General features: G+C 46.5%; 11 protein-coding genes across 11 annotated transcripts; 6 read left to right on the forward strand and 5 right to left on the reverse strand.

Annotated features, from left to right (window-relative positions):
• Positions 1-112: 112 nt before the first annotated feature.
• PAAG_11423 (hypothetical protein) lies at positions 113-1564 on the forward strand (the record flags this gene model as incomplete). The annotated part of the gene is made up of 3 exons (XM_015847075.1): positions 113-421; positions 542-799; positions 893-1564. 3 exons carry the CDS (start codon positions 113-115, stop codon positions 1562-1564), a joined length of 1239 nt encoding a protein of 412 aa, XP_015703337.1.
• Positions 1565-2590: 1026 nt separating this feature from the next.
• PAAG_11424 (hypothetical protein) lies at positions 2591-3077 on the forward strand (the record flags this gene model as incomplete). The annotated part of the gene is made up of 2 exons (XM_015847076.1): positions 2591-2749; positions 2811-3077. The coding sequence occupies 2 exons, from the start codon at positions 2591-2593 to the stop codon at positions 3075-3077; spliced, it is 426 nt and encodes a 141-aa protein (XP_015703338.1).
• Positions 3078-4391: 1314 nt separating this feature from the next.
• On the forward strand, positions 4392-4880 carry PAAG_02075 (hypothetical protein; the record flags this gene model as incomplete). The annotated part of the gene is made up of 1 exon (XM_002796141.2): positions 4392-4880. The coding sequence occupies one exon, from the start codon at positions 4392-4394 to the stop codon at positions 4878-4880; it is 489 nt and encodes a 162-aa protein (XP_002796187.1).
• A 41-nt stretch (positions 4881-4921) lies between these two features.
• PAAG_11425 (hypothetical protein) lies at positions 4922-5365 on the forward strand (the record flags this gene model as incomplete). The annotated part of the gene is made up of 2 exons (XM_015847077.1): positions 4922-4985; positions 5064-5365. The coding sequence occupies 2 exons, from the start codon at positions 4922-4924 to the stop codon at positions 5363-5365; spliced, it is 366 nt and encodes a 121-aa protein (XP_015703339.1).
• An 850-nt stretch (positions 5366-6215) lies between these two features.
• Positions 6216-7950, reverse strand: PAAG_02076 (ATP-dependent RNA helicase DBP8; the record flags this gene model as incomplete). Its single annotated transcript, XM_002796142.1, has 2 exons — positions 6216-7275; positions 7379-7950. 2 exons carry the CDS (start codon positions 7948-7950, stop codon positions 6216-6218), a joined length of 1632 nt encoding a protein of 543 aa, XP_002796188.1.
• Positions 7951-8592: 642 nt separating this feature from the next.
• On the reverse strand, positions 8593-10902 carry PAAG_02077 (hypothetical protein; the record flags this gene model as incomplete). The annotated part of the gene is made up of 5 exons (XM_015844534.1): positions 8593-9440; positions 9503-9999; positions 10080-10174; positions 10252-10393; positions 10685-10902. The coding sequence occupies 5 exons, from the start codon at positions 10900-10902 to the stop codon at positions 8593-8595; spliced, it is 1800 nt and encodes a 599-aa protein (XP_015701538.1).
• A 969-nt stretch (positions 10903-11871) lies between these two features.
• PAAG_02078 (branchpoint-bridging protein) lies at positions 11872-14380 on the reverse strand (the record flags this gene model as incomplete). The annotated part of the gene is made up of 8 exons (XM_015844535.1): positions 11872-11910; positions 11972-12619; positions 12694-12896; positions 12958-13066; positions 13141-13364; positions 13603-13820; positions 13932-14145; positions 14224-14380. 8 exons carry the CDS (start codon positions 14378-14380, stop codon positions 11872-11874), a joined length of 1812 nt encoding a protein of 603 aa, XP_015701539.1.
• A 1093-nt stretch (positions 14381-15473) lies between these two features.
• On the reverse strand, positions 15474-17449 carry PAAG_02079 (ferric-chelate reductase; the record flags this gene model as incomplete). The annotated part of the gene is made up of 4 exons (XM_002796145.2): positions 15474-16349; positions 16407-16592; positions 16652-16710; positions 16765-17449. The coding sequence occupies 4 exons, from the start codon at positions 17447-17449 to the stop codon at positions 15474-15476; spliced, it is 1806 nt and encodes a 601-aa protein (XP_002796191.1).
• A 4221-nt stretch (positions 17450-21670) lies between these two features.
• PAAG_02081 (GTPase-activating protein MSB4) lies at positions 21671-23947 on the reverse strand (the record flags this gene model as incomplete). The annotated part of the gene is made up of 1 exon (XM_002796147.1): positions 21671-23947. One exon carries the CDS (start codon positions 23945-23947, stop codon positions 21671-21673), a length of 2277 nt encoding a protein of 758 aa, XP_002796193.1.
• Positions 23948-24091: 144 nt separating this feature from the next.
• Positions 24092-24373, forward strand: PAAG_02082 (hypothetical protein; the record flags this gene model as incomplete). The annotated part of the gene is made up of 1 exon (XM_002796148.2): positions 24092-24373. One exon carries the CDS (start codon positions 24092-24094, stop codon positions 24371-24373), a length of 282 nt encoding a protein of 93 aa, XP_002796194.2.
• Positions 24374-26188: 1815 nt separating this feature from the next.
• On the forward strand, positions 26189-27781 carry PAAG_02083 (hypothetical protein; the record flags this gene model as incomplete). The annotated part of the gene is made up of 3 exons (XM_002796149.1): positions 26189-26251; positions 26355-26973; positions 27084-27781. The coding sequence occupies 3 exons, from the start codon at positions 26189-26191 to the stop codon at positions 27779-27781; spliced, it is 1380 nt and encodes a 459-aa protein (XP_002796195.1).
• Positions 27782-27975: the final 194 nt, after the last annotated feature.

Consider the following 27975-nt stretch of genomic DNA (forward strand, 5'->3'; position numbering starts at 1 on the left):
CCCGCATATCATCCCTCCCGCACGACTTGTTACCCTGCCTCCGTATATACCCCCCGTACCTGCTGCGAGCCACCCTTCCGTTTGTTTATCATATACGTATATTTCTGCAACAATGTCACAGCCAAGTCCAACGAAATCCGAACGACGCGTTCTGGTTGACAAATCAACCAACGCGTCTCTGACCCAATCCCTTTCCCAGAGCACAACCAAGTCGAACATCTCTACATCTAAAGCTCTGTGCGACATGCCCTCGATACCCTCTTCTGTCCTGACGGGCCAGAAAAGATCAATTGATCAGGTAGACTTTGATCAGAATGGATCAAGCTCGACAAAGAGCTCTTTCAACAGGATCCGGCGAGAAGATGAATTCTATATCTATGAAGAGAGTAACACTCAATCTAGTACAGATACAGATAAACAGGTGTGTTCAGCGTTATTTCATGTCAACAACATACATACAATAGGCACAAAAAATTGTGGTTGCAACAGACTGGCATAGATAGAGCATAAACTAATCAAAACAAAAAAAAAAAATTCACAGATGACTCTTTCATCTGCCTTTGTTCAAACCGCACCTATCTTTGATCAAAACACTCAACCCAAAAACTCATCTTCACAAAGAAGCGACACCATGTCTTCCCTACTTAATCTCAGCTTTGGGACTGAGAACAAGTCCCTGCCCAACCCCTTGTCCGCCGAGAATCCCTCAGCACCATCCCCCCCAAAACCGAAGGCAGTAACTACCACCACTTCAGTCGTTCCGACGGACCCCACTGAGAGAAAGGCTTTTATCCAACAGGTTAGCAACGGCACCCTGACGACCACTGTTGCTCAGTTACAATCCCCGTAGTGTACAGTTCTGTTGCTGACCCTGTTTCCATCCACCATGCAGAAAGCAGATCTACTCCGCAGTCGCGTCCAGTTTGCCATGAAAAACATGAAAAACGTCAAAGACAACCAGATCGACCGTCGTATCTCGGAGCTCGAAGCACATGCAAATAGCCGCGATCGCCTTTCCATCTCCCACCTACTACGCACTTCCCCACACCCGATCAACGCGACCAGAATTCAGCTCCATCAGCAGCAACAGCATCGACAGGGCAAGGACGAGGATATGGACCTGACCCCAAAGGCCAAAATCCCCAAGCTCCTCCCTGCGCCCATTCTGCGCCCGGCTGGCCGCTCAGGTCCTTACCCACCGAAAAATACAATCCATTCCTCACCACCCGCCTCAGCTGCTAGCAGCAAGATGGAGGGCGAGGTGACTCCCGTCGATGCCAGCGTGTCCAATGAAAGCATACACAAGAATAAAAGCAATGGCAACGGCAATAGCAGCGATAACGGTGACGGCGACGATAACCCCCCCGAAATCTCTGCCTCTCCCGTTCAATCACACAGCCCGTCACAGACCCGTGACCCGATAATTATGATCAAGAAAAACGAGAAGATGTGCGCTGTGGAACAGATGCTTGCTGCGGAGAAGGATGATGCGATTGATGGGCTGATGAAACTGATGCAGACTACGACTAAATATGATGCGCTAGACGAGGAATGGACTGGGTGATCGATTGATTAAGTTTACTGGCACATACACCCTGGATACCAAGCTTGATTTCGATTATCTTGGGAATCTTGCAAGGTTGGATCTGGGATTAGTTTCCGACTTGGTAGTTCAAAATTCGCCAAGTTGGGCTTCTCCTTTTTTTTTTTTTTTTTTTCCTTTTTTCTTTTTTCGTTTTCCTTTTTCTCTTTTCTTCTTGTACGATATCTCAACGCGCTGAATCGGATGGGATGAAACGGCGATGGGTTGAAGCCCGGTTGCATGGAGATGATTATGTGTTGCGACTGTGGTCTTCTAATTGCTCTTGGGCTATCATCTTATTTTTGCCGGGGAGTGCGACGGTTACTTTGGACAACGGAGTGCGAAATACCCTCATAGAGCCGTGATTTTAGCATCTAGGAGAGAACCAAGGTAATTTTTGACATGCTTCTTGACATTCATCTACTATCCATTCCCTTGATCGTCCTAATACTTGTCGTAGTGCTCCGTAGATGTGGAAACGTTACCTTCAAAAATACCCCCGAATCCCTGAAGCCCTGCAAGTCACGTGGAATTCCTAACACGGTAATTCTGCTTTTACTTCACTGCTCAACTGTTTCACTCTTCACACTTTCACTTCAACCATCTCTGGTGTGGATACATACATACATACATACATACATCAAGATGTTGCCATTTCTGAGAAATACAACTATTGAATCTCCGCTCACTGAAACATTTCTTTTATTCGGCGATTCTCTCAAGCAGAGAATGTCACTGATCACTATGCACATATTATCAAAAGATTCTTCGCAGTTTGCGCAACCAATATGTTCAACTTGTTGTATTTTAGGGATGTGCCTTTGCTATACATTATTTCTATGTTCAACCCATGGTGAATATCAAGTTTTTAAAAATTCTTGTTATTCAAACATCATCGACGAATGTCATTTCTTAAACGAAGAATTAAATAGTCGGGAAAGATGAATTCTCCCTACCTGAACAGCTTGATCATTTTCATCAGGAGTTTTGAACGCGAGTGTGTCGAGCATGCGGCGGATATACGTGAAGTATGTGGGCAAGAAGAAGCGGATGGCAGCTTCTGAGAAACAGCAGCGGATAGCGAAAGAGAAGGCGGAAAGAGGAGCAAAAGAAACAAAAAGCAATTTGGAAATTGATGGCGAAAAAAGCCTCGCGATGCTGGCATTGGTGGCGATAATAAGCATCATCAGAAGGCCGCTCCTGTGAGTAACTCCCCCCCTTGCTGCAGCCACCACCGCTGCTAGCTGTGGGGGATAAAGTTGTACGAGCTGCGGCGTGTAGCCGGCCAAACTACAACTTTGTCGAAGACCCTCTCTGCGCTGTTATCACCCGCAAAGCCCGGGAGGGCCAGATGTGCGTGTGTGTTAAGTTTTCGCTCTGTGATCTTGGGATCTCGAATGCACAGTTCGTTCGCCATGAAGCTAGTAACTTCGTGACAAAGAGAAGACCTAAGGAGAAAAGTCGTACGCTGGGGAGAAAGTGGGCATTTGTATGATTGGCAGGTAGCGAATGAAAAGGTCCTATGTGGGATGGCTTATTAGGTGCAAAGTACCTTGCCAGCGCAATTAGATTTTATATTTGGGTTTCTATATATCTCTATTTGAAGGTCGTGGCTTTTCGAGGTGGCTGGTTCTTACGTTTATGGTTGTGGTTCATACTCGGGTTTGTGGTCAAGGGGTGTTCTTTGCTACGAACAAGAATGGATGTTCTACCAATGCTATTTTCAAATCTTCGGTTGCAAGTTGCATCTACAACGCACCGTTTACTCCGGACTTTAAACTAATAGAAATCTATAAAACTCATAACTCTTGACATAGCTGGGACCGGCTGAGGTTATTGGTAACCCACTGCTGTAAATTGGGGCTAGTCACTGTTGTTAACCAATGTCCCACCGTTCACAGATATACATATATACGGTGTCAGAAACTGGTAGGTTGAATTCTCGAGAGATCTTAGAATTCATGAACCCCAAGCGGGACAGTGGCTCCCTTCTCACCCTCTACAGATACAGTGGAGAAAAGAGTAACTACACCAGCTACACCATAGCAAGAAAGAAACAACAAGGAAAGCAGGTTAAAACAGTCAACAGTCAAAGGAACAAAGATGGAAATAAGGAACACTTCAGAAAGACAAGGGCTTATGTCTGCTTCCGAAACAGAGAGTGTGAATAGTGTCTGTATTCCTTTGAGGGTGAAGAAACCCAAGGACAATGAGAAATTCACGCCCAGGATGACTTGAGAACGAGTGCAACTGGCTCAGTGCAGGGAAAAGCAGATGAAAAAGAAAAATGAAGGTATTGAGTAAGGATCTAGCAGTGAATCAAGTGAAACAGGAGAAGAGGGGCTGCGAAGTGAAAGAAAGAGGAACAATTTTAAATTATATTTGCTAAACAAGAGATTTACATGTAGATGAAAGCCGTGACCATTATATTCAGATCTTCCAGCACTGTGTGATATATATTCATCGATCCTTTCCCAAACATTTAATTACAACCCTTCTTAGTGACTATCGCATTTGAAGTTCCTTTCTCACCCTGAAAGCTATCAGAGTTTCCCAGCAATCAGTTTGTTAAAGCAAACAAGATCCCACCATTTCAGAAACTTCCCCTGCTCTCTCTCCTCAAACACATAACACCGAGAAAACAAACATTGAAATATCTCTCCAGCTTGATTTCTTTATCATCCAGCTTTTTTGATTCTTTGCTCCTCTTGTCCCGTTGCCAATACATCAAACATATTCGGAGAGAGTAAAGACGGCCGCGGATAATAGCGAGGGAGATCCAATCGACTCGGTCAGTTTGGAAACAGATATGGAAACCGATGTCCCCGCAGCGGAAGAGAGTGCAAAAGATATTGCCAGCGACAATATCAACGAAATGGAATCTGAGAAGAGCGAGGGTAGTGTGGTGGATGATGCAGAGACAGAAGAAGATATACAAGGCGAAGTGGAGGATTGTCCGTCGATAATCATAAAGCTCAAGTTGGGCCCCATGGGCGTAGCCGGGAAGAAGCGAAAGAGAGCTCCTAGCCCACCACCTAGCCCACAAACACAGCAACCGGAAGAACCTGATATAGCTTCGGTAGCTAATCCGATTGATACACCTAGGAAAATTGCAGAGAAGCAGCGGATTGAAAATGTGAAGAGGCTTCTGGCATTAATTGCTGTGGGAGTAGGTCAAATTCAGGCTTCAGGGGAGAAAGTTGCTCCTAAACTGGACAAGGATATAGCTGGGCCGCCACCAAAGAAGTTTAAACCAATGAGAGGGACAACCCTGGCAAGTGGACATTGGTTTCTCTAGGGACGCAGATTGCTCCCCTTAAGAAGGACGAATTAGCAAATATGATGAGAAAAGAACCGGACGCCGAACCCACCAAACCGTCTGACTCAACAGGAGAAGCATTGGGTATGAATGCCAAGCCAAAACCAGTGGTTAAAAAAACAAAGCCACCAGAAAATAGAGTTACGAAAAAGGCCTAACCAGAAGTTTCCCAAGTGGTATTGGATGACAAAGGTGCTGTTCTCGGCATTGATGCTACTTCCGGACCGGAGGAAAAGCAGAAAAAGCCAGAGGCAAGAAGAGTTAGAAAGAAGCCTCAGCCAGCAGTTGCTCCAGTGGTGATGAAAGGTGAAGAGAATTTTCAATGGGTTGATATAGCTCCTAAGCTAGAAAATCAGCAAAGAATGCCGCCTGCAAAAAAGAGTAAGAAGATCGCCCAGCCAGCGGGGGCTCCAGCAGTATCGGTCAATGAAGGAGTTATACCGGGGGATCAATGTAGCCCCTAAGCCAGGAGAGTAGCTTAAAAAGCCAGCGGCAAAAAGAGTTTAAAGAAACGTCAACCGGAAAATGCTCCAGTTCCACGGGAAGGTGTAGAGCCTGTGTTCCGTGCGTATATAGTTCCTAAACCGAAAGAACCACAGAAAAAGCCGCCTGTAAATGAGTGAACAATAAGACTGGCCAGCAAGCAGTTGTCTCAGTGGCACCGGAAGTTGAAGATGCTGTTTTTGGGAAATGATACGGCTCCCAAGCCGAAAGAAAAAAAGAAAAAACCAAAAGCGAAGAGAGCAAGGAAGAAGCCACGGCAAGCAGTTCCCCAACCGGCAACGGATGAAGATGGGGGCTGTTCAGGGGCCTAATATAACTCCTAAGCCTGAAAGACAACAGAAGAAGCCACCGGTTGAGAGAAGAAGACCTAGAAAAATCGCGTCCGCGGCCCCAGCGGCAGGTGGTATGACCGTTCAAGAGGACTAACACTACGGATGAGATTGTGGTTCCTGAAGTGACAGTGGCTGGACCCCAGCAAGAAACTCAGAAGACAACTGTAATGAAAGAGGCTGCTGGGGAAAAGGTCGTGTCGTGTCGGGTAAGGAAAGAAAACTGGAACGGGTCAGCTATCCCGCAGCAGGAAGAGAAAATAGTAGCTGAAACAGGTGACCGGCAAAAGAGGGTCTGTCGAACGGCTAAACAGCAGATGGATTGAAAGAGTACCTGTCTATTTCCAGGAAGGATCTGGATGAAACCCATGGAAGGGTGAGAAGACGGGAATATTCAAAAAAAAAAAAAAAAAAAAAAAAAAAAAAAAAAAAAAGACGACGACGACGACGAGTAAAAGTGATGCGGAAAAATAAAATTGTTCTAGCGGACTTTCTTTAGTTTCCTCACCCTCCGGCCAAGGACGTCTCTCCCTTCCTCTATCTCTCCCGTAGCCTCTCGCTTCGCCTCTCCAACTTCCTTTAGAATCCCGCCTCGTACAATCCTACCCTCGATGCTGACTCCTTCCTCCTTCCATTCTTCCATCTTCCTCCCCACACGATCTTCAATGGCCAAAACCAACTGGACATCGCGTTGGCCAACCAGAGTAACTGCCTCACCTTCACGCCCGGCTCTGGCAGTTCGGCCAACGCGATGCACATAGTCATCGGGATTGCGAGGTACATCGAAGTTAATTACCAAGCTCACGCTGGGGATATCCAGGCCGCGAGCAGCGACGTCAGTAGCAACTAATATAGGAGCGGCAGATGCACGAAAGCGAGAGAGATTTGCAGTACGCTCTGATTGTGGTAGAAGGCTATGCAGTGATGTGGCTCTATGGCCAAGTCGTCGCAACATACGTTCAAGGAGATCTGCAGTTTTCGTACGATTGCAAAAGATAATGGCCGCTTTCGACGAATTACCTTCCGTCGATAAAAGGACGTGGAGAAAGGCCTCACGATGGGTTAGGGGCACCAGGAGATAGCTTTGCTTGAGAGTACGTGGGATAGTAGCTTGATTTTCGGTTGATATTTCTGTTACGAAGATCGGAGGTTTGCTCGCTGGTCGAGGCATGGATTTGAGCGCTCGAACTTCAGGGGTGACTGTTGCTGTGAAAAGTAGTGTTTGACGAGCTGTCGAAGGGGGAAGCGCAGAGAGGCAAGTTTCCAGGTCGGGAAGCATGCTTCCCGGGCCAGATTCCAGCAAACGGTCAGCTTCATCGAGAACGACAAAGCGTGCGCGGTTGAGGCCACAGATAGTATCTCTCCCGGAGCTGTTGATATGATCCGCCAGACGACCAGGAGTGGCAATCACTACGTGGGGACGCTGAGAGAGAGCAATGGCTTGTGGGCGCATTTCAGTTCCACCAGTGATAAGGATTGGTTTGAGAGATTGCGGCGCTGATATGGCCTTGATTTGTTCAAATATTTGCAACGCCAGTTCCCTGTGTTAATAGATCTCAAGTTAGCAGAAGTAGAAGGACAGTGATAACAATTAAAAATTGAGCAGGTACAAGAAGAAAGAGCCTTCTGCTATTATGTGCATACCTCGTTGGTGTCAATACCACCGCAAAGATCCCAAGCGGATCCTCAGACCACTTTTGCAATATCGGCGCCGCAAACGCAACAGTCTTCCCTGAACCAGTCCTGCTCCCACCTATACAATCCCTCCCCTTAAGGATCTCCGGTATGCATGCTTTCTGAATTGCCGTCGGTCGTTTGATAGCCATTGCGGACAAGGACCCTACGAGCCATGGCGCAAGGCCCAGGGTTGCAAATGATGAACCGTCCGATGGAGTTTTAGTAGCTAGAGCATCTTTCACGGTAATTGGATCTGCATCAGCGGACTGCTTCTTTTGGACATTATTTACAGGCTTCTTCTTTATTCGTGATACGATCGGCAGGAGGGGTTGTTGCGGGGCTGCCGCTTGGGGAGTTTTTGAGATTTCGTCTTCGGAAGAGTTGGAGGTCCCACCAGGTGATAACGATACTCGACGTCGTTTGGAGGGTCGGGCTAGTTCTGATACCTCCACTCCGTTATCTTCATTAGATGATACATTGGAAGCAGATAATTTACCGCCTGATTCCAATCCAATTTCTATATCTTTAAGGGGCGCCATTTTGTTTGGCTCAATTGTGAAGGCATATTTCAAATGCGGCTCTTAGGTTTTTATTGAAGACGATGAAAATAAAAAAATATACGGAGTATTGCCAATGGACTCCGAAGGCGGTGAGATGACTGCTCTCACGTGATATCGAAAAAGGGGAAGTCCCTTTCCCGAGGTTATTGTGGACGTGTAAAAGATGTTAATGGATCCTAAAGAGCTGTTTATGGATTAGAAAATTAATAACGTATCATGCCTGCTCTGAATAGCTGTGCATGAATAATGAGGTCCTATCTAAAATTCAATATCTAGTCTATAACAGTCTGAACCGTGAAACCTCGAGATTCCACTCAAAGTTGAGTGGCAGACCGGAAACAGGGCGCTGGGGTTCGAGCGGGAGGGAAAAAGAAAAAGGACCCCTAACTGAATGGCTAGAAAGAAGGGAAGAGTGGAAATAGACACGTCAACATTAACGTGTACTTGCTCGACGAAATTCCCCCGAAAAGAATAATGAATTCTCAACCAGATATGTATTCTAGATATTTCTTCTCCCTCACCTGCTGGGGCGCGGTATGGTAGAAGAGTCCAACGATCCAATTTGGTGTCTATAGGTGGATATAAACAGAGAGTACCACAAAAAGACATATAGAAACAGAGCTACCTCTCACATCGACTCCGCCTACGCATCGAGGGCGCGGAGTGAAGCTCATACGACTCGCCCCTCTCCAACTCATCCTCAACTGCAGAATCCGAAGATCTAAACACGCCACTCCTATTTCCAGAAGGTGGAGTCACAGTTATGTCGCTGTCTTCATAACCATGTGTTCCACCCACACTCTCCATAGTAAAGGGGTTAGCGGTCGGTGCGTCGAGGATAGCAAGTTCCTGCTGCGTGAACCAGCGCGGAAGCAGAAACGTTCGAACGGGGATGAGAATAAGAATGAACACAGGGAATCCAATCGCAGCAATTGTCTGTGTGATGGCAAAAGTTGCTCCAAAGCCGAGGAGTTCAATCCCAACAAAGGCCCAAATGGCCAGTCTCCGATTAATTCGTTTCAGCGGATCAGATGCTGGCGTGAGTTTCCTGTCTTGAGCGAGGAACTTGATTTTCTGCGTCACTCCGTTGCCCAACAGAGCCTGGACACCCATTATGAAGAAGAGTCCGGCCATGACTCCTTGCGGAATTAGATGCAAGACAACAAGGAGGGGGCCGCTCATCGTGCCTAGTGTTAGAATGCCTTGCCCAAGGTTGCTGAATCGTTGTTCAACGACGTGGTCGATAACACGGACTGCTTTACCCTTGTTTGTTTCGTCTTCATCGGCATCCTGACGGGTCACGCAAAGTGCGGCGGTGTGGAAGGGCGCTTGAGGAATGAGGCCGTTGGGGAAAGGGATACCTAGAATTCCGGCTATACCGGTAGTTAAACCAAGCAGAAAGATATCCCAATGGAATCCAGCAGGTTTCCGAAGCGGAAATTCGGTACCTTGAGCTATTAAGGACGAAACTAGCTTATGTATTAGTATTTTCTGCAAAGAAAAACCACAACTGGAAATTAGTTTTAAGAACCATTATGATCAAAGTAGAATAGAATCGTCAGGAGCAAGGCGAAAGGTATCGTAAGGAATATATCAGCGACGCCCATGTCCCAGAAATTCACAGCCCAGCCGCGGTCTGAAGTGGGGGAAAAGGCCTTGCTCGTGGGCAATGTTTCGATGGGTACATTTTTCATATGCCCAATGTGAACGAACCCCGTAAAGAAAACGATGGTGAGCGGGGTTCCATAGTCCTCGATGAATTTGCGGACATATCGCTGGAAGAGATTGCTTTCCCCAATCGTGACAGAGATATAGGCGCACATAAGCACAAGGAGAGATACCATGATGGACAGGTAGGCAGAGGCTTCACCAAATTTGTCCCACTGCCGGGTGAGAACCTGAATCCCCTTTTGCAGGTAGATAAATGCCACGTAGAATCCAAAGATATCACAAGAGAAACGAGTGACGTAAGTCAATGCATTGCAGGAGTTCGTAATGGCAAGAATCCAATGCATTACCATCGCCCATCTAAAATTATGTCAATATATCTCCATGCAACCTCAGCCCACGTATGAGCATTGAGATGTAGACGGAGTAAGGGACCTCACATTCCAATCCAGCACATAAAACCCAAGTAATTGATTCCTGTCGGTAACATGATATCATAAACAGTATAGTTAAAGACGGTAATAGGACCTGTGAGCTGGCATTTAGCAAAACGATCATGATATCTTTTTTGCCCCTCTGAAGATGTACCAATTGAAGGCACGAACCTGTTACTCCAACGATAACCAAGGGTTGGCACGCAAGAAAAGAGAAAACGACTGCACCCAGGACTGAAGCCAAGAGCACCTCATTAACCCCGTAGCTCATGTTTGTTTTTTCGAACATATCTAAGGAAAATGCAAGAGCGGGTAAAATACTGCAGTTACAGTAAGCATCTCTATCGTTTCCACTATCATGTATGGGTATATAGAGTGATGGGCCGTTATATAAAAGCTACATTTCGCGCTCGTTTGGTTTGTAGCTCATTTTTTACTGGACAGCTTGTCGAGCAATGTCATGAAGAGACTAGTCCACGTTCTCTCCAAGTGCTTCAGACCGCAACACTTGATATGATGACGGGCGAAAAAGAGTGGGGAAAGGGGAAAGATGCTAGAAATGAAGGAGCATAACATATAAAGAAAGAAAATGTATATTTTCCGGGCCATACTTTGCGAAATACATATACACCGTCGCAGGAACGACGCGATAATCCCAAGCATCCCTCCAGTCGCTGGCGTAGTATGGCGCCCTCCTTTTGATATCGCTTATCATGCCCTGGAAAAAGTGGATATGCCACCACTTCTCGATCGAGGATGAAGTTGTCGCTGTCGACATCGAAAGTGTAGGTGTCACATCAGGGGAGCGCATTGGCTCCTGGGACGTCATGGTGGGGCGACGGGAATTATCTCTTGCTGGATGCAGAGATGAGATATCCTGGCCTTGACTCTGCACTGGCACTTCCCGCTGTGCACGCGATGAGGATGAGGAACGAAATGAGTGGAAATGGGGTCCTGTGGGGAGACTGAATATTCAAAGCGATGATGATTGCTGCTCTGGAGACATCTTCAAAATGATACAATCTATCTAATATAGAACGGCGTAAACGAAGAATTATCATTGGCTCCACGAATAAAGCAGAATAAATCGCATTCTGATTCGGGATATGGGAACTATCCTCTCTACAATATACTCATCGAGGGTCTGGGGAAGAAAAATGATGGAGAAGCTGATGATAGCCCTGTGCTTGAGAGTGGGTAGGTAGTTGGGGCCTCCGAAACTCTCCAGGCTGACGTCAGGGTATATATATAGCCTTTTCGTAGTGTGGGAGAAAGGCCCAAACTCTCCCTCACCGTCAGGCTGTCCTGGCACTTCTTCCGAGAGTCCTGTTTAAGAGAACATTGGAAGAATTGATGGATACCCCGTGCACAGATGCGGAGCGTATTTACTGGTAGTGGGCTTATTCCACCTGTGCTGGTATTGAAAAACACTGGTCAGCATAAATTTACAAGGTGAAGTTGTAACTAGATATTTATCGTTGGAACGAAGGTAAGTAGAGCAATTGGTATCATACACATGTTAGTTAATAGCTTACATCATTGCCAATTAGTTAGTTAGCAGTCAAACTCTTTGATTAAAAACGAAACATCCGTATATAGAGCAAGTTTGTTTAGACGTTCCAAATTGTATCTTCCCTTCTTTTCACCATATCCCTATTGACAATTGTTAGTGTTCTTTTGAGCTTGGGAATTACACTACTAAACTACACAAAGCTGACAATCCTAATATGTTCTACTAATTTGAAACCCTTTTGCTGAGGTTAGTAGCGTGCATCGAATGTCGTTCAGATTGGGCAATTTAAGCGGGTGGAGGAGGCGGTGGCTGGTCGCTCGGTGGCTGTAAATAAAATTTAGTCAGTAAATTGTTCAAATAGGTTGTATAGTGCGTGAATACTAACCGGAGGTGGTGGTCCCTCGGCAGGAGGGGGCGGAGGCGGTGTGATTCCCGCACCATAACCTGAGAATATGGCTCCCATTCCCGGAGGGGGAGGGGGGACTGCACTGAGGCCAGGGGGAGCTCCCATGGGTTGTTGGGGTGGGAAAGCCGAATAGCCAGGGTAGCCATAGCTTGTATGTCCTCCTGGGGGGGCCACTGCCGGTACTGGTACTGGTGCAGGTGCTGGATGTGGTGCATGGTGCTGTTGTTGCCAAGGAGCCGGTGCTCCCGTTCCGCCTTGTCCTCCATGTCCATGCCCACCGTGGCCCCCGTACCCGCCGCTGTGCGATCCATACCCATATCCATCACCACCTCTGCTATCTCTATCACCACGGTCCCCTCGATCGCCCCGATCATAACGCCCGCTAGCACCGCCAGCTGCCCAAGGAGGAGGAGCTCCATGTTCGCGGGGTGGATAATCGTCACGGGAGCGCTCTTCTCTTGGTCGTTGCCAAGGAGCGGGCCCACCGGTAGGACCGCGTTCCCATGGTTTCAATTGGCGTTCACCACTATAGTTATCATTTTGTTCGTAACCACCAGGACCAGCTTCGATGCGGCGGGGAGGTTTGTCGTCGCTAGGCGCGGCACCTCCGAGTTCTTGCATGAGTTGCTGTAGCAAATGTTAGTGCTTTTGTCTCTGGGAAGATATGGAAAAGCGAAGAAAATACGGCAGGGTGGATTTACCTCCATCTCGCGGTCCACAGCATCACCGCCACCCCTACGACCAGATTGACCAGGCGGGCCATGATTGCGCCAGTCAGTCCCTCTCTGGCGGTCTGGACAGTCTTTCGCCATGTGACCGGCATTTCCACAAACACGGCAAATAATGCTGGCAGTGAAGTTGCGTTGCTCGGGGCAATCATATTTGCGATGACCAATTTGACCACCTTAAATAAGTCATTAGCGTTGGATCCTCATTAATTCAGGCGGGAATCCAGGTGAACTCACAATTCTGGCAAGCTTGATTCTCGTCGTCTCTCAACGTTCCGTTAAGTGCAGCAAGCTCTCGTAGCTGATTTCGCTTGAGCTCATTCTGACCTTCGGGAATCGAGGCAGCCTATTTAAGTGTCAGAAGACACATATAGTTTAAAACACACAAAAGACTGAGTGGGTCAAAATGGTGGGACGCACAGTTTCGATAACATTATGAATCAACTTCTTCGCCTTGTTTACCTTTTCTTCCGTGTCTGCCATGATCAGACAGTGAAGATCTTCTTCCTGGTTGCTAGTGTGAGCCGCGTCAGATCGACCTTTGCCTTCCTTGACAGAGCCTTTGCCCCGAATGGCAATTTTAGCACCGGATTCTGTTTCCATCTTCTTGAGAGTATTTCCACGAGGTCCGATAAGTAAGCCAACTTCAAAAAGAAAAGTAGTGGTCTAAGTGTTAGTCTTTGAAAAGCATAAAAATTTTGGAAAAGTAGTGGTGCATTAGTATTTGTAGAGGGTTAGTGAAACAGCAAGAAAAATGAAGAAGAAAAGAGAAAGAAAAAAGTAGGAAATAGAGAACGACGACTCAAGAACGTGGCTCGAGTCGCAAAGCAGAATTGAGGATGAGAAAAAAATGGTTAGGAGTTAGAGGGTTAGTTATCATACTGAAGTTAATTTCTGGATAGTCATTCACGGGCACATAGACTTTCTCCTGTGTTTTAGTCGGACGCCTGTAGTCAGACGGCGGGTGATAATTAGGGATGGCTTTAATCGCCTTCTCAATCAGTTTATGACGTTCGTCTTCCAGTCGCTTCCGGTAGCGGTATTCCCTGGTATTCACACGTCTACCGAAGTTGTCGTACTGTGGAGGAGGAGAAGGTGACCTATAGTGATGATGGGCATCCGTAAGCAAAATCCGTGTTCTGATCGAATGCTGTTCTTCACGTGTGTAGGGGGGGGGGGGGGGGGGGAGGAAGAGGTTACAATCCACATACCTGTCTCCATCCGCAGGAACAACATCATTGATCCTAAGTTTCTGACTGATTTCCTCGATACGAAGATGAAGCGTATAGGCCTCAAGTTGTTCATTGGTCATATTTGCCATGATTAAAGTGGGTAGGCCCATGAGACCAGCTGCTTTGTTTTCCTCTGCATCTCCCCAACGGTTGCGCTTCTTGCGCTTCTTGATGCCATCTTCAGGCAGATTAGCTGCAAAAAGGGAAAAGTAATTGAGTCAGTTTGTTATCTTGATAGATAATATAGAAGCGGGATAAAGCGCAACCTTACCACGCACCGGACTTCGACCACGCTTATACCCAGGATCTGGTGTTGACATTGCGGTCGAGTCCTCACTTTTGGCGATGTCTTCATCACCCCCCAATCTGCGGCGGCTGCCAAGTGGGATATTGTTAGATCCTGTAATTCCTTGGTTACGCCACGCCATGATTCCTTGTGCGATTCAGGTAATCCAAGAAAATTAAGTCAGTTAGATGGTTGTGGTATTCTGGAGTTGATATTTTTCACAAGCAACGGGTTGTGGCAACTCTGAGAGAGAACGTTAAACATGCCGGTCAATCACGTGACACATAAGCGGAAACTATGCAAGCGTAATTCTTGGCGCGGTCTAGAAAAAATAGGGAGGCACGTGACTAGGGTAGCCGTAGTATCCCCGCTACCTATCGTTAACACTTCAACTTGTGAAGATATAGGATTATTCTTTCTAATAATATATAACAGGAGTAGAAGAGGAGAAACAGATGGATGCACTTCAAGAGTCCGCGATCATCACCTTGGTAAATTACCGCAGGCAGGCCAGGACAGGGTTTATCATCTCTTCAAAAATGCTTTTCAAGTCGAAGAGTAAAATATCAGAGCATCAGAATCTGAACCCAGGAACATCCTCCGACTCCCAACCACTGCTTAACTACCGTCCTACGTCTATGAGCTACAAGGAACTGAAGTTGAAAAGAAATGGGTGGGAAAAAGTTTGAGGTTAGGGTCCACTGCGACATTTCGAGAAAAGGTTTGCGTAAAAATATGTAATTTTTTTTTTCTTTTTTCCCTTTTTCTTGCTTTTTCTTTTTCTTTTTCTTTTCTTTTTCTTTTCTTTTCTTTTCTTTTCTTTTCTTTTTTATTTTTTATTTTTTATTTTTATTTTTATCACTGACTGTATCCCGTTCTCTAACTATACACATAGACAGATGAAAAGAAGAAAATAAACATAGAGAATATATATGGCCAATGGAAAAAAAAAGGATACGATACACTTTTTCTCTCACATTTTTTAACTGCGGTTAAAGTTTTTAAAAGGTGACGTAGTTGATAAATGTGTAATGAGAGCGAGGGACATTGAAAATATAATCGAGTCGAGAAGGAATATTGACGGATGTAACAAAGCATAGACATGAAAATGAATCGTTTCCAGGAGACTGTCTTTCCCAGTCCCGCATAGAGAGGCAGGCAAGAAGAAAAGAGCTGAAGAGACGGAAGCAAAAAACGCACCGCGAAAAAAGAATGCAGCGCAAGCGGAAGGGAATCTACCACGAAAAGCTTTCCTCAAGGAAATCAATACAGCTCCCGGGTTGCCTCAGTCGGCATGCTCGTCGGACATCATCGCTCAAACTACCCGTCCCGCACACAAGGACGCCCATAGCTCCGATCTGATTTTCTATCTCGCCATCGATGAGCGTTTGCACATTGGGTTTTCCGGGAAACATCTGCACGGTTGAGCTAGGGCTATGGATTTCGCGCGTGTTTCGTGGACGGGTGATAAAGAGCATGATTCGAAGGATATCGCGACGCCCCTCCATGGACAAGATGCTGTTCATCCATGGACGGATCCACTCGAGGTGCTCAGGTGATTGGATGATCCACACCAAAGTAATTCGACGGGCAGCGACGGTGCCATTGGCAAAGCCTGTAACGAGATAACGGACGAAAGAGACATGATGTGTGATCCCAACACCGGCGGCGAAGAGCATTACTGTCCCGTAAGAGTCGAGGTCGTGGTCGACGCCGTATGGTCCTTCGACATAGGCGTTGAGGGAAATGAGGCCATCCCTGTTTGCACTCGCACGTTCGAACAGAGCATTTGTGAATCCTGTTCGTCGACGGACAATCAAAGATATCGTTGTTGTTTTTGGCATACTCTGAATATCTTGACGAGACCTGGCGAGTCCCTTCTCTTCGTTAAGGTCCTCTTCTGTGTCGCTCCACGCAGCGGTGAAAGGGTGAGACATCCAAAACCCCACGGATGGCATGTAGAGATACAGGTGCTGACCTGGCTTGAACCTCCATGGCCGTGCGAGTTTCAAGGTGATGCGAAGTGCCTCTCCCGGTAGCACTTCGACAGTTGCTTTCGTAACTTTCTTCCCGAAGTTTCTCCAAAGAATGATGGCAATGCGGATTAAACGCTACATTGCATTAACGATCTGGAAAATACGGAGATTGCGAGGAATCGATACACTTACCTCGAGCCCCCAAAATACGACGGAAGTAACGAGATATCGTCGCTGGGGCCTCTCCTTCAAGTGGATGTATAAAAAGCCGAAAGTTAGTGCCACAAAGAGGATGTGGAGATGCAAGAAGGTCTCATAGAACGCATGTCTAATTGCAGACGGCGAGTGTAAAGCGAGCATTAAGAAAAATATCATGGCCTGGTCTCATTAGCCCCTGGAATGGACGTATGCTCCGAGATAAATATTGTTGTACTCACGATTAGGCCGGTCATGATGAACTGGCTTCGGAAAGAAGCCGTGACAGAGTTCCAGCCTTCTATTTTGGGGGTCAGTAAAAGAAGCACAATAAGCTGAGAGGAGGAAGACTGACTTGTATTGACTCTGTTTATCATCCACGCAAGAACATGAGTGAGGCCCTCCAAAACGACGATCCGAGCAAACCAGCGATGTAAAAGATTCCAGGTATCAAAGGATACGTTCAGGAGTTTAATGAGTGGGTTGTTCCTCCCTGCCATGACGACTAGGGGTATTAGATTAACCACAGCCATTGTACCCGAACGGTTCCTAATGATACCCAGGACCTTCGATTCCGCTTCTGGATATGGGACTGTGACACAGCAAAGGGTTATGTTCATCGCGATGATCCCTAAGATAAGGAAGGTTTGGAAGCGTGTAGGAAGAGTTCCAACGTTGATGGCTGTAGAAAGACGGAATTCACGGTTATGTCGGGTTCGAAACAAGGGAGCATATATCACCGATTTCTTCAGCCATGCCCAGAATGGATCCGCTGGGATGAAATATCGTTGATATTCATTGTTGAGACTCGTGAGTCGCCTTATATGGTTTGAAAACCGAATAACAGAATGCCATATCAAGAAAAAGGCAAGGACACATCCTCCAGTTAGGAGAGATAGGCGGGCGAGTTTGTCATCGAGGAGTTTCTCGGGTGTAGGACCTCCATCCTTGCCGTGTCCTCCACCTGCCCTTTTCTCATGCGCTGCGGTCACCGTGCCGAAAACAGCTGAGAGCATATATAACAATCGCATCGTGCCCATTTCGCGTGTCCCGCTCAGAACCCAGGATGGCGTGGAAGTGACAGCTAGAGAGGCGCGGCCCGTAGCTGCGACGAGATCGAAGTGAGGAAGATAAAATAACAGACCAGGACCGAAGCTGGTTTTGGGTTCGATGCTGATAGACTAGCTACAGCGTGGACCCGGAAAATAGGCGGCTGGCAAGTCGAGAACCCAGTAGTGTTTTTTTTTTTTTTTTTTTTTTTTAAAAAAAAAAAATGATGGTTGGAAATGAATGAATGGCGATATCTAATTGCGAAGCAGGAAACGAGTGGACAAACGGGTTGTTTGAAGGGTGGAAACGAAGTTGTCTGAAGGGCTGCAGGGAAAAGGGTGATAGGCTGGAAGAGATTGATTCAGGAGAAAGCAGCCTGCTAACTACTACTACTACTACTACACACGCCCTCTAGATTCTGATAGAGCAGTTCCACAGAGATCTTCACCTCTGTTGATCTGAGATGGGGAAAAGCTCCTGAGTCAATAAAACGGTATGGGGCGATGCTGAGGCAATGTAGTAGTTTTTCTTCCGATCCAGAAGGGACAATGAGGAGGGATTTGAACAAGCTTGCTCGCCCTTCCTGAGCCAGCAGAGAGGGTTGGGGGGGGGGGGGGGGGGGGGAGGTGTCCTCGGAAGAACTGAGGAGAAAGGGGTAAGATTCCAAAGCCTTCAACAACGCCCTGATGCGACCCAGCTTAGCCGGGCACAGATGCAGACAAGAGGGGGCCGTTGGGGATATTGCAAGGAGGTTCTGGAATCCGGGAGATCGCAATCCACAATCACCAGATCAAAAGAGCGTGATGACTATGGGACAAAGAGAATGCAATCGCGAGAAAGAGGAATGATGAGTGAGAGAAGTACGGAGCAGTATTTTCTGCGGGGAGTTGCACGGGCTGGCTGGCTGGCTGGTTGGCTAGCGTGAGGATGTTTCGTCCCCCTTAGAGACGGACAGGGGGCAGCTGGGAAGGATTTATTCCAATAGCAGGTCAAACCTTCAACATGGTAGTTTTAACTAGCCGACGGCTTATTTAAATTTTTAATCTTTTCCAGTGTGGTCCCCGGCCCAGGCCAGTAGCTAATTAGTTAGCTGGCAACTAGTTGTTGTTGGCCAAACTAAACTCTGTGTTTTCGTGGCAACTCTTAATTTCTTCATGATTCATCAGTTTCCAGATAATTAAAATCGGGTTTGTTTCTTCATCTGTGACATGCTTGTGAATCTGTCACAGTCAGACTGGGGCTGTCTTCATGAGAGAATGAGTGTGCCTTCACAGAGGACCGATGATTCATTTGTCTTCCATGATAAGCACGGACAAAAGAACATGTATACTACACAATTCACCACGGAGAATCACCATTGGACAAAGTTTGATTTTCTGGCAAAATTGGGACTTTCTCAAGTGTTGCTGCTCTCTAAGAACCAAGCTCATAAAAAGTGTCGTCTTGATTACACGCCCAAGTGGGGGAGTGCGGGTCTAAAATCCTCTGATTGATAACAAACGAGCGATTTAACAGGCTTGAAAACGGAGGTGGAGAACAATCAGAAAACAAACTCACAGATCCACCCGTGGAACTGTTTCTCTCCTAGCGCTGGCTAACCAGGGGAAAGGCCCGGCGCTCTGCTCAGCGGCTGGTCCTGGATGGCCTGGATGGCCCAATTGGCGAGCGCTGTTTCTGCTACAGGAAGCCCTTGCCGGTGGATGCGCCCTGAAACGCGCTATGAGGACCAAATTTTCCTGCCGTGTCACACTACGGCATCGTTTCGGGCCCGGCATCGCAGCCCTTTGAAGTCGGAGGCCGCTCTGGGGAATCGAGTCGGTTGGAATCAATCATTGATTGTTTCAAGGCCCCATTCCCACGTTTTTCTGGCGTTTCTCTCAACCCCATTGCGGCGTCCAAGTGGCTGCTGAACTGTGTTAAAAAAGGTTAACGCAAAGGTGAATGAAGTTTACTTTTTCTAACCCGGATCTTGACGTTGCTTCCAACCCTGCCGAACTCCTCCGTTGCTCGAACAACATCCGGTCCTTTTTCTTCCTGGCTGTCTTCATGAGATAATCACAGCGAATGGTCGTGCTCAAACTTCAATGTCTCCATTTCCCTACCACGGTTATAAGATGTGGTTCGGATGTTGATTTGATAGTTGTGCGGTAGCAGTGGGGCGTTCCCGTTGATCCGTCCTTGGGTCTTTTGAAAGCTAAAAGGTCTCCCGGTTACGGCAGCTTGACTGCAAGCTGCAGGCTTACTTTACGATGACAGCAACCACCGAGGTTGACAAATACGAATTTGCTCCTTAATTCCATGGTTGTGTTTTAACTTCGCTATTAATTTCTTCTCCCGTCGGGATTCATTTCCCCATGCTAGGTGGCAGTATTGCGACTGTCCCATCCTGCCAAGATGCGGAACAGAGGAGAATTTTCTCATCTCATCACGCAAAAGGGACGCACGGTTACATATCAAGGAACCCCACATTCGCTGTGCTATTAACTAAACATTCGAGAAAAACATGGAATCTCCCTGTTTCAAGGATCTCGAATCAGAAGAACTCAAGGAGTTCGTCACCTCAGTACTTGCAAGTTGGAAGTAATATCCCCTGGCATGGCGTTCTGGTAGCTATCACGCCAAAGACAATGTTGTTTGCCGGAACTTAGAGGGTCGTAGCTTTAAGGTTCAAGTAAGGATGTAGCAAACAACTCCCGCGTTCTCCTCCTGCGTTCTTCTCCTGCGTTCTTCTCCTTCTTTCCGTGCGAAGAGCCGGAAACAATGGATTCCCCACTTGCGGTTTTCATCATCATCATCATCATCATCATCATCATACGCGATAGATTAGCACTAAACATTGCAAACAGAGCACCTGTGTGAGCTGACCTGAAATAGGAGGCTGCTGAACTACATTCGAAAGTTACCGTGTGAAGGGTTCTGTCGTTGTCGGTATCTAATAACTATATCCCGGGCACACAATAGCCAAGTTTCGCGAGTCGTGTGGGCTTTTTGATCGGGGGCTTTTAGCAAAATCGGCCGCTCACGCTTACGCTCGTTTTGCTTAGATGCCATTGATAGTTGCTATATGTGATTATTGAAGAAGGCAGGAGAAAAGAGGGAGGAGTAGAACTAATGATGGATCATCATTCCGCAAAAACCTGCAAGCAAATCTCGCGAGTATCTACTTCCAGATCCGTCGATGTAGTGAGGTTGCACTCGCTAGCGAGGGATCAAAAGTTGGATTGATAACCTAAACAGGATGTGGGGCTTGGCGCAAGTGAACACTTGCTGATAAAATTGCATTAAGAAAGTAAATCAGTAAAAGGGACAAGGCTTAGCACAGCCTATAATCTGGCCGCAGAGAGTCAAATGAGGTACGTAGGGGATATTTATATCCAAATCAAAATATTAATTTTGTATTTTATCGTCTAAATATATACAACGATGGCGGAGCACCCAGAAAAAGACGGAGATACACATAGTCAGAAATAGAGTGGAAAGTAAAAACAAGGGAAGTTATAGAAGACGTGCGCTGGGTGAGGAATGACTCCTAGCGTAGCGTAGAACAAAAACACATGAGAAGGCAATTGTATCTATACACATCGTGAAATCGTAATGACGGCTTCTCCAAAAAGAAAGAAAGAAAGAATGAATGAATGAATGAAGGTTATAATGAAGAAAAAGAAGATATGTGAATTTGGAAGGAAGAGAAAATAGAGCTATGCAAATATTCAATTGCAGACTGGGAATTGGCAGGGACTGATCTGAAGGGAATGGGGAGGAAAATGTTAAAGAAAAAGAGCGTCATCTGAGGAGAGAGGGAAAGCCGGAAGATGAACTACACGAATAACATACACATCGAGTATTAGTAATTAAAACTGGGCTTTTTGGAGAACTTGTTGCTCGCTTCGTATGCAAATGCTGTCTTGAAAACTGTCTTGAAACTTGTGTCCATGCTCTGAAGTGCTTAACTAAGCGCCAAGGAAATGCACTACCAATATAAGAATGTTGGGGGGAAAGGAGAAACAACACCAATTTGAGTGATAACGACAGTTCAAGATAGTTCAATGAAGAGAAATGGAATACTTTTCTTTCTCTTCTCACTGTGGGCATCAGCGTATTTTTATAGGATAAAGAAATTGAGGCGCACTGGCCAGAAAATAATATTTCAAAGAGGGTAAGGGAGTGCGAAAGCAAAGATAGAAGAAAGCGGAAGGGGGTTGGGTATCATCTCATCTAAATGTATGCTTTTTTAGGCTTTTCCAAGCAGTGGATCGCGGGCTATTCGCTTGCGCACTAGAGGGGGGTTCATTGGATCCAGCTTGGAGGTTCCCTTTACCGGACAACAACAGAGAAAGTCGGCCTTTATCCTCCCTTATTGCCTTCCTCCGCGCGGCTCGCAGTTCCTCGACACGGGCTTGGGAGAGCCTGAACCGACGCGCAAAAGAATCGTCCGCGACTGAACTCGCATCTAAAAGTTTTTTCGGTGCTGATTGCACGATTTGAAAAATTTCCATAGGATCATTGACAGCAAGTATTTCCTTTTCACTGCTTTTGAAGATCGCGAGAGCAACTCTAAAGAAAGTTCTAGACCCTTCGTAGAAGAAAATATCCCACACGCGCAGCGTGGTTTCAAGTGGCAGGCTACCGATAAACATAGACATCAACCAATTTGTTAGACCAAGCGTAATGTCGGGTAGTCGTGTTTTCGTGTTGATCGGTGGAGGCTTGATTTTGCCAGTTGTTGGGGTTGTACTGGCAACTTTTGTGTAAATTGCAGGCAATGAATCTTTTAATGTTACCATAAGGATCCAAAGGTCGATATTTGCACCCTCAAGACTAATTTCATGAGTTCCCGGCAAATAGGTCGAGGTAATGATGTCAAGCATCCAAAATGCTTTCTCCTCGGGAAGAAAGAGAAGAAGCATTCCTGCGATGAAGTTAAGCGACTGAGTGTAACCGATCTTGGGATTATGTGCCGCAAATGCATATAATACACGACGCAGCGACTGGATAATTTCCGCCTCAGGTGCTTTGGAGAGATATTTTGGGTTACTGCTTCCGCTTTCAGGGGACAAGTCTGACTCTGCGCCGGGTATAGAATCCGGTTTGAAGTGAATGTTATCCGGGAATGTCCTGTGGAGATCCCGCTCGATATGCTCCTTGTCATCATCTGAAGGTCCGTTAATAGCGGCCTTGACCAATTGGCTATACCTACCAGGATTTTTGTGGTATCGGCCGTAGCCTCCTGCATAGTGAAACCAAGCAGCCCCGCGGTACTCAGGGGGTATACCTTTCCTGACATAGCGCTTGACCTTCGGAGATCTCGGGGGAAAAGCGACAGGATTAACAGAAGGCAGATCGACCTCTTTTAACAGTTCCTCCCACTTCTGCTTCCTGGTCTCCTGATAAGCCACATAAGAACGGTTCCAAGCCTCGTAGTCGCTCGTTGAAATGTGAGAGAATGTCCTCTGAAAACCATATTGATCACGCAGAGCGTTGGCATGTGAGCGTGGTGGTGGCACGATACCAGGAAGCGCAGGAGGAATTATAAGTTTTTTGTGTTTATATCGGTAAGTGGAGTTCTTTGATTTTCCTTCAACTGCGAAAGGGATTACTACATCCGTCATGTCACTATTTATAGCCTCTTGGAGCTCTTCGGATCTTAGTTTTTGGTCATCTTGGGACTCTACATATCCCTGCCCGTTGTCAGCTTGAATCGCTACGGATCCCTGATACCCCTCGCCTTGCAATTCGAGCTCTGGGGCCTCAATTATTGATGACTCGAGCTTGGGTGTCGGGACAGGCGGCAACGGGGGGTCATCCGTAAAACCATCCAGGTACATTGATATGGCATCGTCAACGCTCATTCCTCCATCCATATCTAATTCATCAGGCGACAAATCAGTCACTGAACTGTTTTTCGTGACAATACTGCTTCTTTCGGTGCTACTAGTTGGATCTAAACTCGATGATGTCAAAGCAGACTGGGAACTGGACCGCACCTCGCAGTCAATGTGCAACTCTGGTGAATGATAATGGTGTGGGAAACGGGGCAATGCCGGACTGGAACTAGAAGAGAGCTGATCTAGTCGGAATTGCGAATGTTGTCTTGTACGCATATCAATTGTGGACGCAGAGGGTTTGAGACCGATGCGAGGGTTCCTGCTTTGTCGGGTCTGCCTCCTTTCCGTCTCGGTCGGGGAATGCCATGACGACTGGTTGTCTGGTTCGGTAGAATTGGGGAATGTAGGTGATCGATACATTTGAGGCACATAGGGGAAATTAGGTTGTGTTGGTGAGGCTTTGGGAATCGTAGGCTGGTATGCAGGAGGTCTGCCAGGCCGATAGGCACGGTAGGGACTTGGGGGCCCAGCAGTTCGGGGCGTGGTGGAAGACGCAGTAATTGCCAATGGGTGCGGAATGGCGTCTAGATTGTTTTCAGGTCTCTTGACATTGCTTCTGCTATCGGGAGGATGATACCTGGCATCTCCATTTTGTGTGACCATTGCCACAAAAGAAGTGGATGTTCGTGCTGGACATTGGTTTTGAGCGTCAATTGACTCTTACCCTAGCTTACCCCCCGCTACAGCAACCAAAAATATTGCAATTAGGGTCGGCCAAAGCATGGACTCATAGAAAAAGGGTTATAAATGAGCGTGGGAAAGATCAGAAATCGAAGAAGCTGCGCAGACGTTGCTGTCTTGGTGCTTGGTTCTGAAAAGTGGGCAAACGGGCTAAAAGAATGGAAAGGCAGCGGGAAGGATCCAGCGGACGGATCCTGCGTTGCAACGCTCGCGATCGAGGTTCTCAGGACCAGCCAGAGTGCAATGGAAATAGAGCACTTGTCCCATCAACCCAAGAGTCTCGGAATAGCAGAGGAAATCGGGGAATTGAGGAGGTGGATGGACGCCTTCTCGAAGGGCGGTCGTTGAGGAAGGCGGAGTTTTGTTTGAATCACTGCAGAGCTAGGCCTCGGTTGCCAAGACACTGGGTTGAGCCTCTTCGGCTATTTTCCTCCACTAAGAGTCTGATGTTGTAACTCCTTCCACTCGACCTCATCTTAACCCGTATAAAGAATCTTTTGAATTTTCCATTGAAATTTAAAAGATACGGATCAGGAGGCTTCAGAGCCACCGACGCCATCATTGATGTTTTTGCTGGCTTTTTGTGAGTATTTTGACGCTCACGCTTTTTAATTGGACTACCGCCGTGAATGTGCCAGTCATGACCTTGATATAACCGCTGCAAATACATCACTCAGAGACCAACCCGTTTTTAATTTTTTTTTTTTTTTTTAATAATAATAATATTATTATTATTTAACTAACGTTAGCCAAAATATAAAACAAGTTAGAAATAAAAACGCCTCAAAAACCATGCTAACTACATATCTTAATACCAACCAATCTGAATTTATCCTTCACTGACATACGATTTTAAACAGATTTATAATTCAACGCCTTTACTGTTTGTGACAAGTCTCAACGCATTGAATTGGCATGCATCCTGCCCCTTTCATCGCCCATCCAAGCAATGCTTGATTGACGCTTTGGGGGAACATCCATTCATCGCCGAATCTCTACCTCGAGTTCTTCCGCCTCAAACAACGACTGTTTGGGCATGCTGCTGTGAGCTGAGGTATGCTGAGAGGAGGGGTTTAAAAAAAAAAGGACAAATAAAGTTTGGAGTGTCCCATTTCAAATTATGCAAAATCTGCCGGCGACATGCATGACTTTTCAGCTTGCACGCAAATTGGATTCCGTTTTCGGATCTTTCGACCCAACGAGAAAAGAGCGCCTAATCCATCCAAGTAAGGTTTGTATGTAATGCACAGCAGCTATATTCAACTCGGAGTTTTCTACTTTTATTAGTTAACTTATTCAGGAACGTTACATTATTCCACTTAAGCATTTCAAACATCGAGCAACCTCCGTTAATTATAGAAGGAAGTAAACGTAATTAAAGCTTTAAGAGATAGAGGTATACCTCTCAGTTAATCTTCAGAGAGTGACACTATGAGGGATAAATACTGATCTCTAGATCGTCACTTTATATGAAGATATGGGTGCATCTCAAATTTATCACTTTTTCAAAGACTCATTTGTCACACATCACGATGCAGAGGTTTCAGGGGTGATTGTCATCCTGCATTTCATTCACAACCAACTATGCCAGTATACACTGCTGTGCAATCCTTAACATATACTCTTCTAAATCCACTAATTCATTGATATGTCTTCTGTTTTGGAAGGCTAATCACTTCCATCACTGCCACTCTGTCCCCTGAGTTGGCTTTGTCTATCTGATGCACATCTCTGGCCTTGGCTTTTGCTTTTTGGTTGATCATCAGCAATTTCATTGTCCCAAACCAGCACGACATTGGAATGAATGTTTCCAGATTTCTTTCTAGAATTTTGAGAGTTTACCCGCAGCGTTAATTGGTCATTAAATTCTTGGTTTGTCTTTCAATGACTTGATCCAGCGATTTCTTTAATACTTGGCCCATGGGTCAATCGCAAGATACTTGTCTCTGCGCTGTTGCTTGCACCTTAAAAAGTTTTAATCTATACATAGCCTTTCATGTCAGCAATTGCTGTTGCGTTTTCACTCCTATTCTTATATACGATATGTCCTTCTATGAATTTCAGTTCATGCATAACTGGGAATTTTGTCTATCCATGCGTGCTACGCAATATATTTGACTTTTCCAGGGTTGGCCCCGCAGCTACACGCCGTTCAGGAACGCCATGGGAAGTAAAATATTGAGATCCTCTTCTCATCATCCGGTACCTGATACCAGCTGGGCAGATGTATGTTCAAACGCTTCCTGTATGGCATCTAGGCAGGAATCCCCGGTTAAAAACCATTTCCTCTCACTATACTTCGAGCATATCTTACTTATTTTTGGTATAGGGACTTCGCGGCATCGCATCGATATATGTAGTTGCAAGTCATATCACACTGTGTTTTGCGCGGAGTCTCATTCCGCCATCCAAGGGACAAGACGGCCCGGCCACCCTGTTTCAACGCCCATTCTTTCGTTTGATTGCTCAGGGAAATGCATTTGTCTCGATATTCTTCGTGCTGTTGGGCTTTTGTAATTCTCTTCGGGCTCTCCAGCTATCGCGGGCTGGCTGTATTCACGATGCCCTATCTACACTTTCCACGAGCTCTCTGCGAAGACCCAGCAGACTGGTGATTCCCGCCGCGGTCGTGACGGTCGGATCATGGCTACTCTGTCAGTTGAACTTCTACTACTTGGCACAAAGATCTGATGCCTTTTGGCTGCAGACTACAACTCCGGTTCCAAGTGCTTCATGGCGCCAGGCCGTAGCGGACCTGGTTAAAGAGTTGATATCCACATGGGTACATGGAGAGAATTGGTATGACCAGCCGCAGTGGGCACTCCTGCATCTCTTCAGGGGTTCAATGGTAATTTTCACTGTATTGCTGGCCACTGTAAACACCACGATCCCGTTCCGGATAACTGCAGAACTGTTGTTATACCTCTGGAGCTGGGTTTCAAATGATAGTATGTAATCTCAGCTTTGGGATACCACCAATTCCACACATTCAACTTCTCCACCCAACGCTATCCTTTCCTGTTACCTGCGTCCTCCTTACACTTAACATTATGTATAGGCATTGTCTTGATAAACGTCTTCGCCGGCATGATCCTAGCCGAGCTGTCCTTCCACACCCTACCACATCTAACATATAAATCAGCAAACATTCTCCCTTACCCCTTTGCAATTCTCGGCCTCTACTTGTGCTCCTACCCAGATCAGTATGCTGAACAAGCCCGTTGGTCACGGCAGCTCATGCATCTAGGCATGCGCATATTTCCACCAGGGGCGTCCTTCGGCCGCTTCTGGTCTGGTTTGGGAGCCCAACTACTCTGCCTCGCCATCGTCTGTTCACCCGCCATGCGCGGAGCACTATCAAGACCCTATCTCCTCTGGCTGGGCAGACTGAGCTACCCAATTTACCTCCTACACGGCACGCTTATCCGAACCTGTCTCACTTGGCTAACTTTCGGGCCATCGGTGTTGATGTGGACTTCGAATGGGGAGAGTTATCAAGATGGGATGTTAGATGCGCCGCCCCTTATCCCCGAGCCAACGAAGGGTATACTGGTAGTTGCACTACCTGTATTTTTTGCCGTGTTGTTGGCAATCGCTAATGCGTGGGCTGTGAAAGTTGAGCCGGTTTTTGAACGTCTGGCAGCGGCCTTTGAGAGGTTTGCTCGAACATGGGGCAAGGGCTCGAAGGTGTATCATGATGAGCTACCCAGCAAACTGAACGGAAAGGCTATTCTTCCAACATTTGCTAATGAATGATTTCTGGGAGTGTCAGCATGATATCGTGCCTGTTGAAAGCGAATACCCTTGGCTGTATCGATTCCAATACAGGAATAAGTCATTTTATGACATCGTTGAATTCTCTTTTAGAACTCATTACACTTGCGCTTTTGGCTGCTTAATCTGCGTGTGCAGGCGTAGCGGTGCATATTACCTCTCCTGGTTGTTTTACC

The sequence above is a fragment of the Paracoccidioides lutzii genome (assembly GCF_000150705.2).
Source record: "Paracoccidioides lutzii Pb01 unplaced genomic scaffold supercont2.4, whole genome shotgun sequence".
Classification (NCBI taxonomy): domain Eukaryota; kingdom Fungi; phylum Ascomycota; class Eurotiomycetes; order Onygenales; family Ajellomycetaceae; genus Paracoccidioides; species Paracoccidioides lutzii.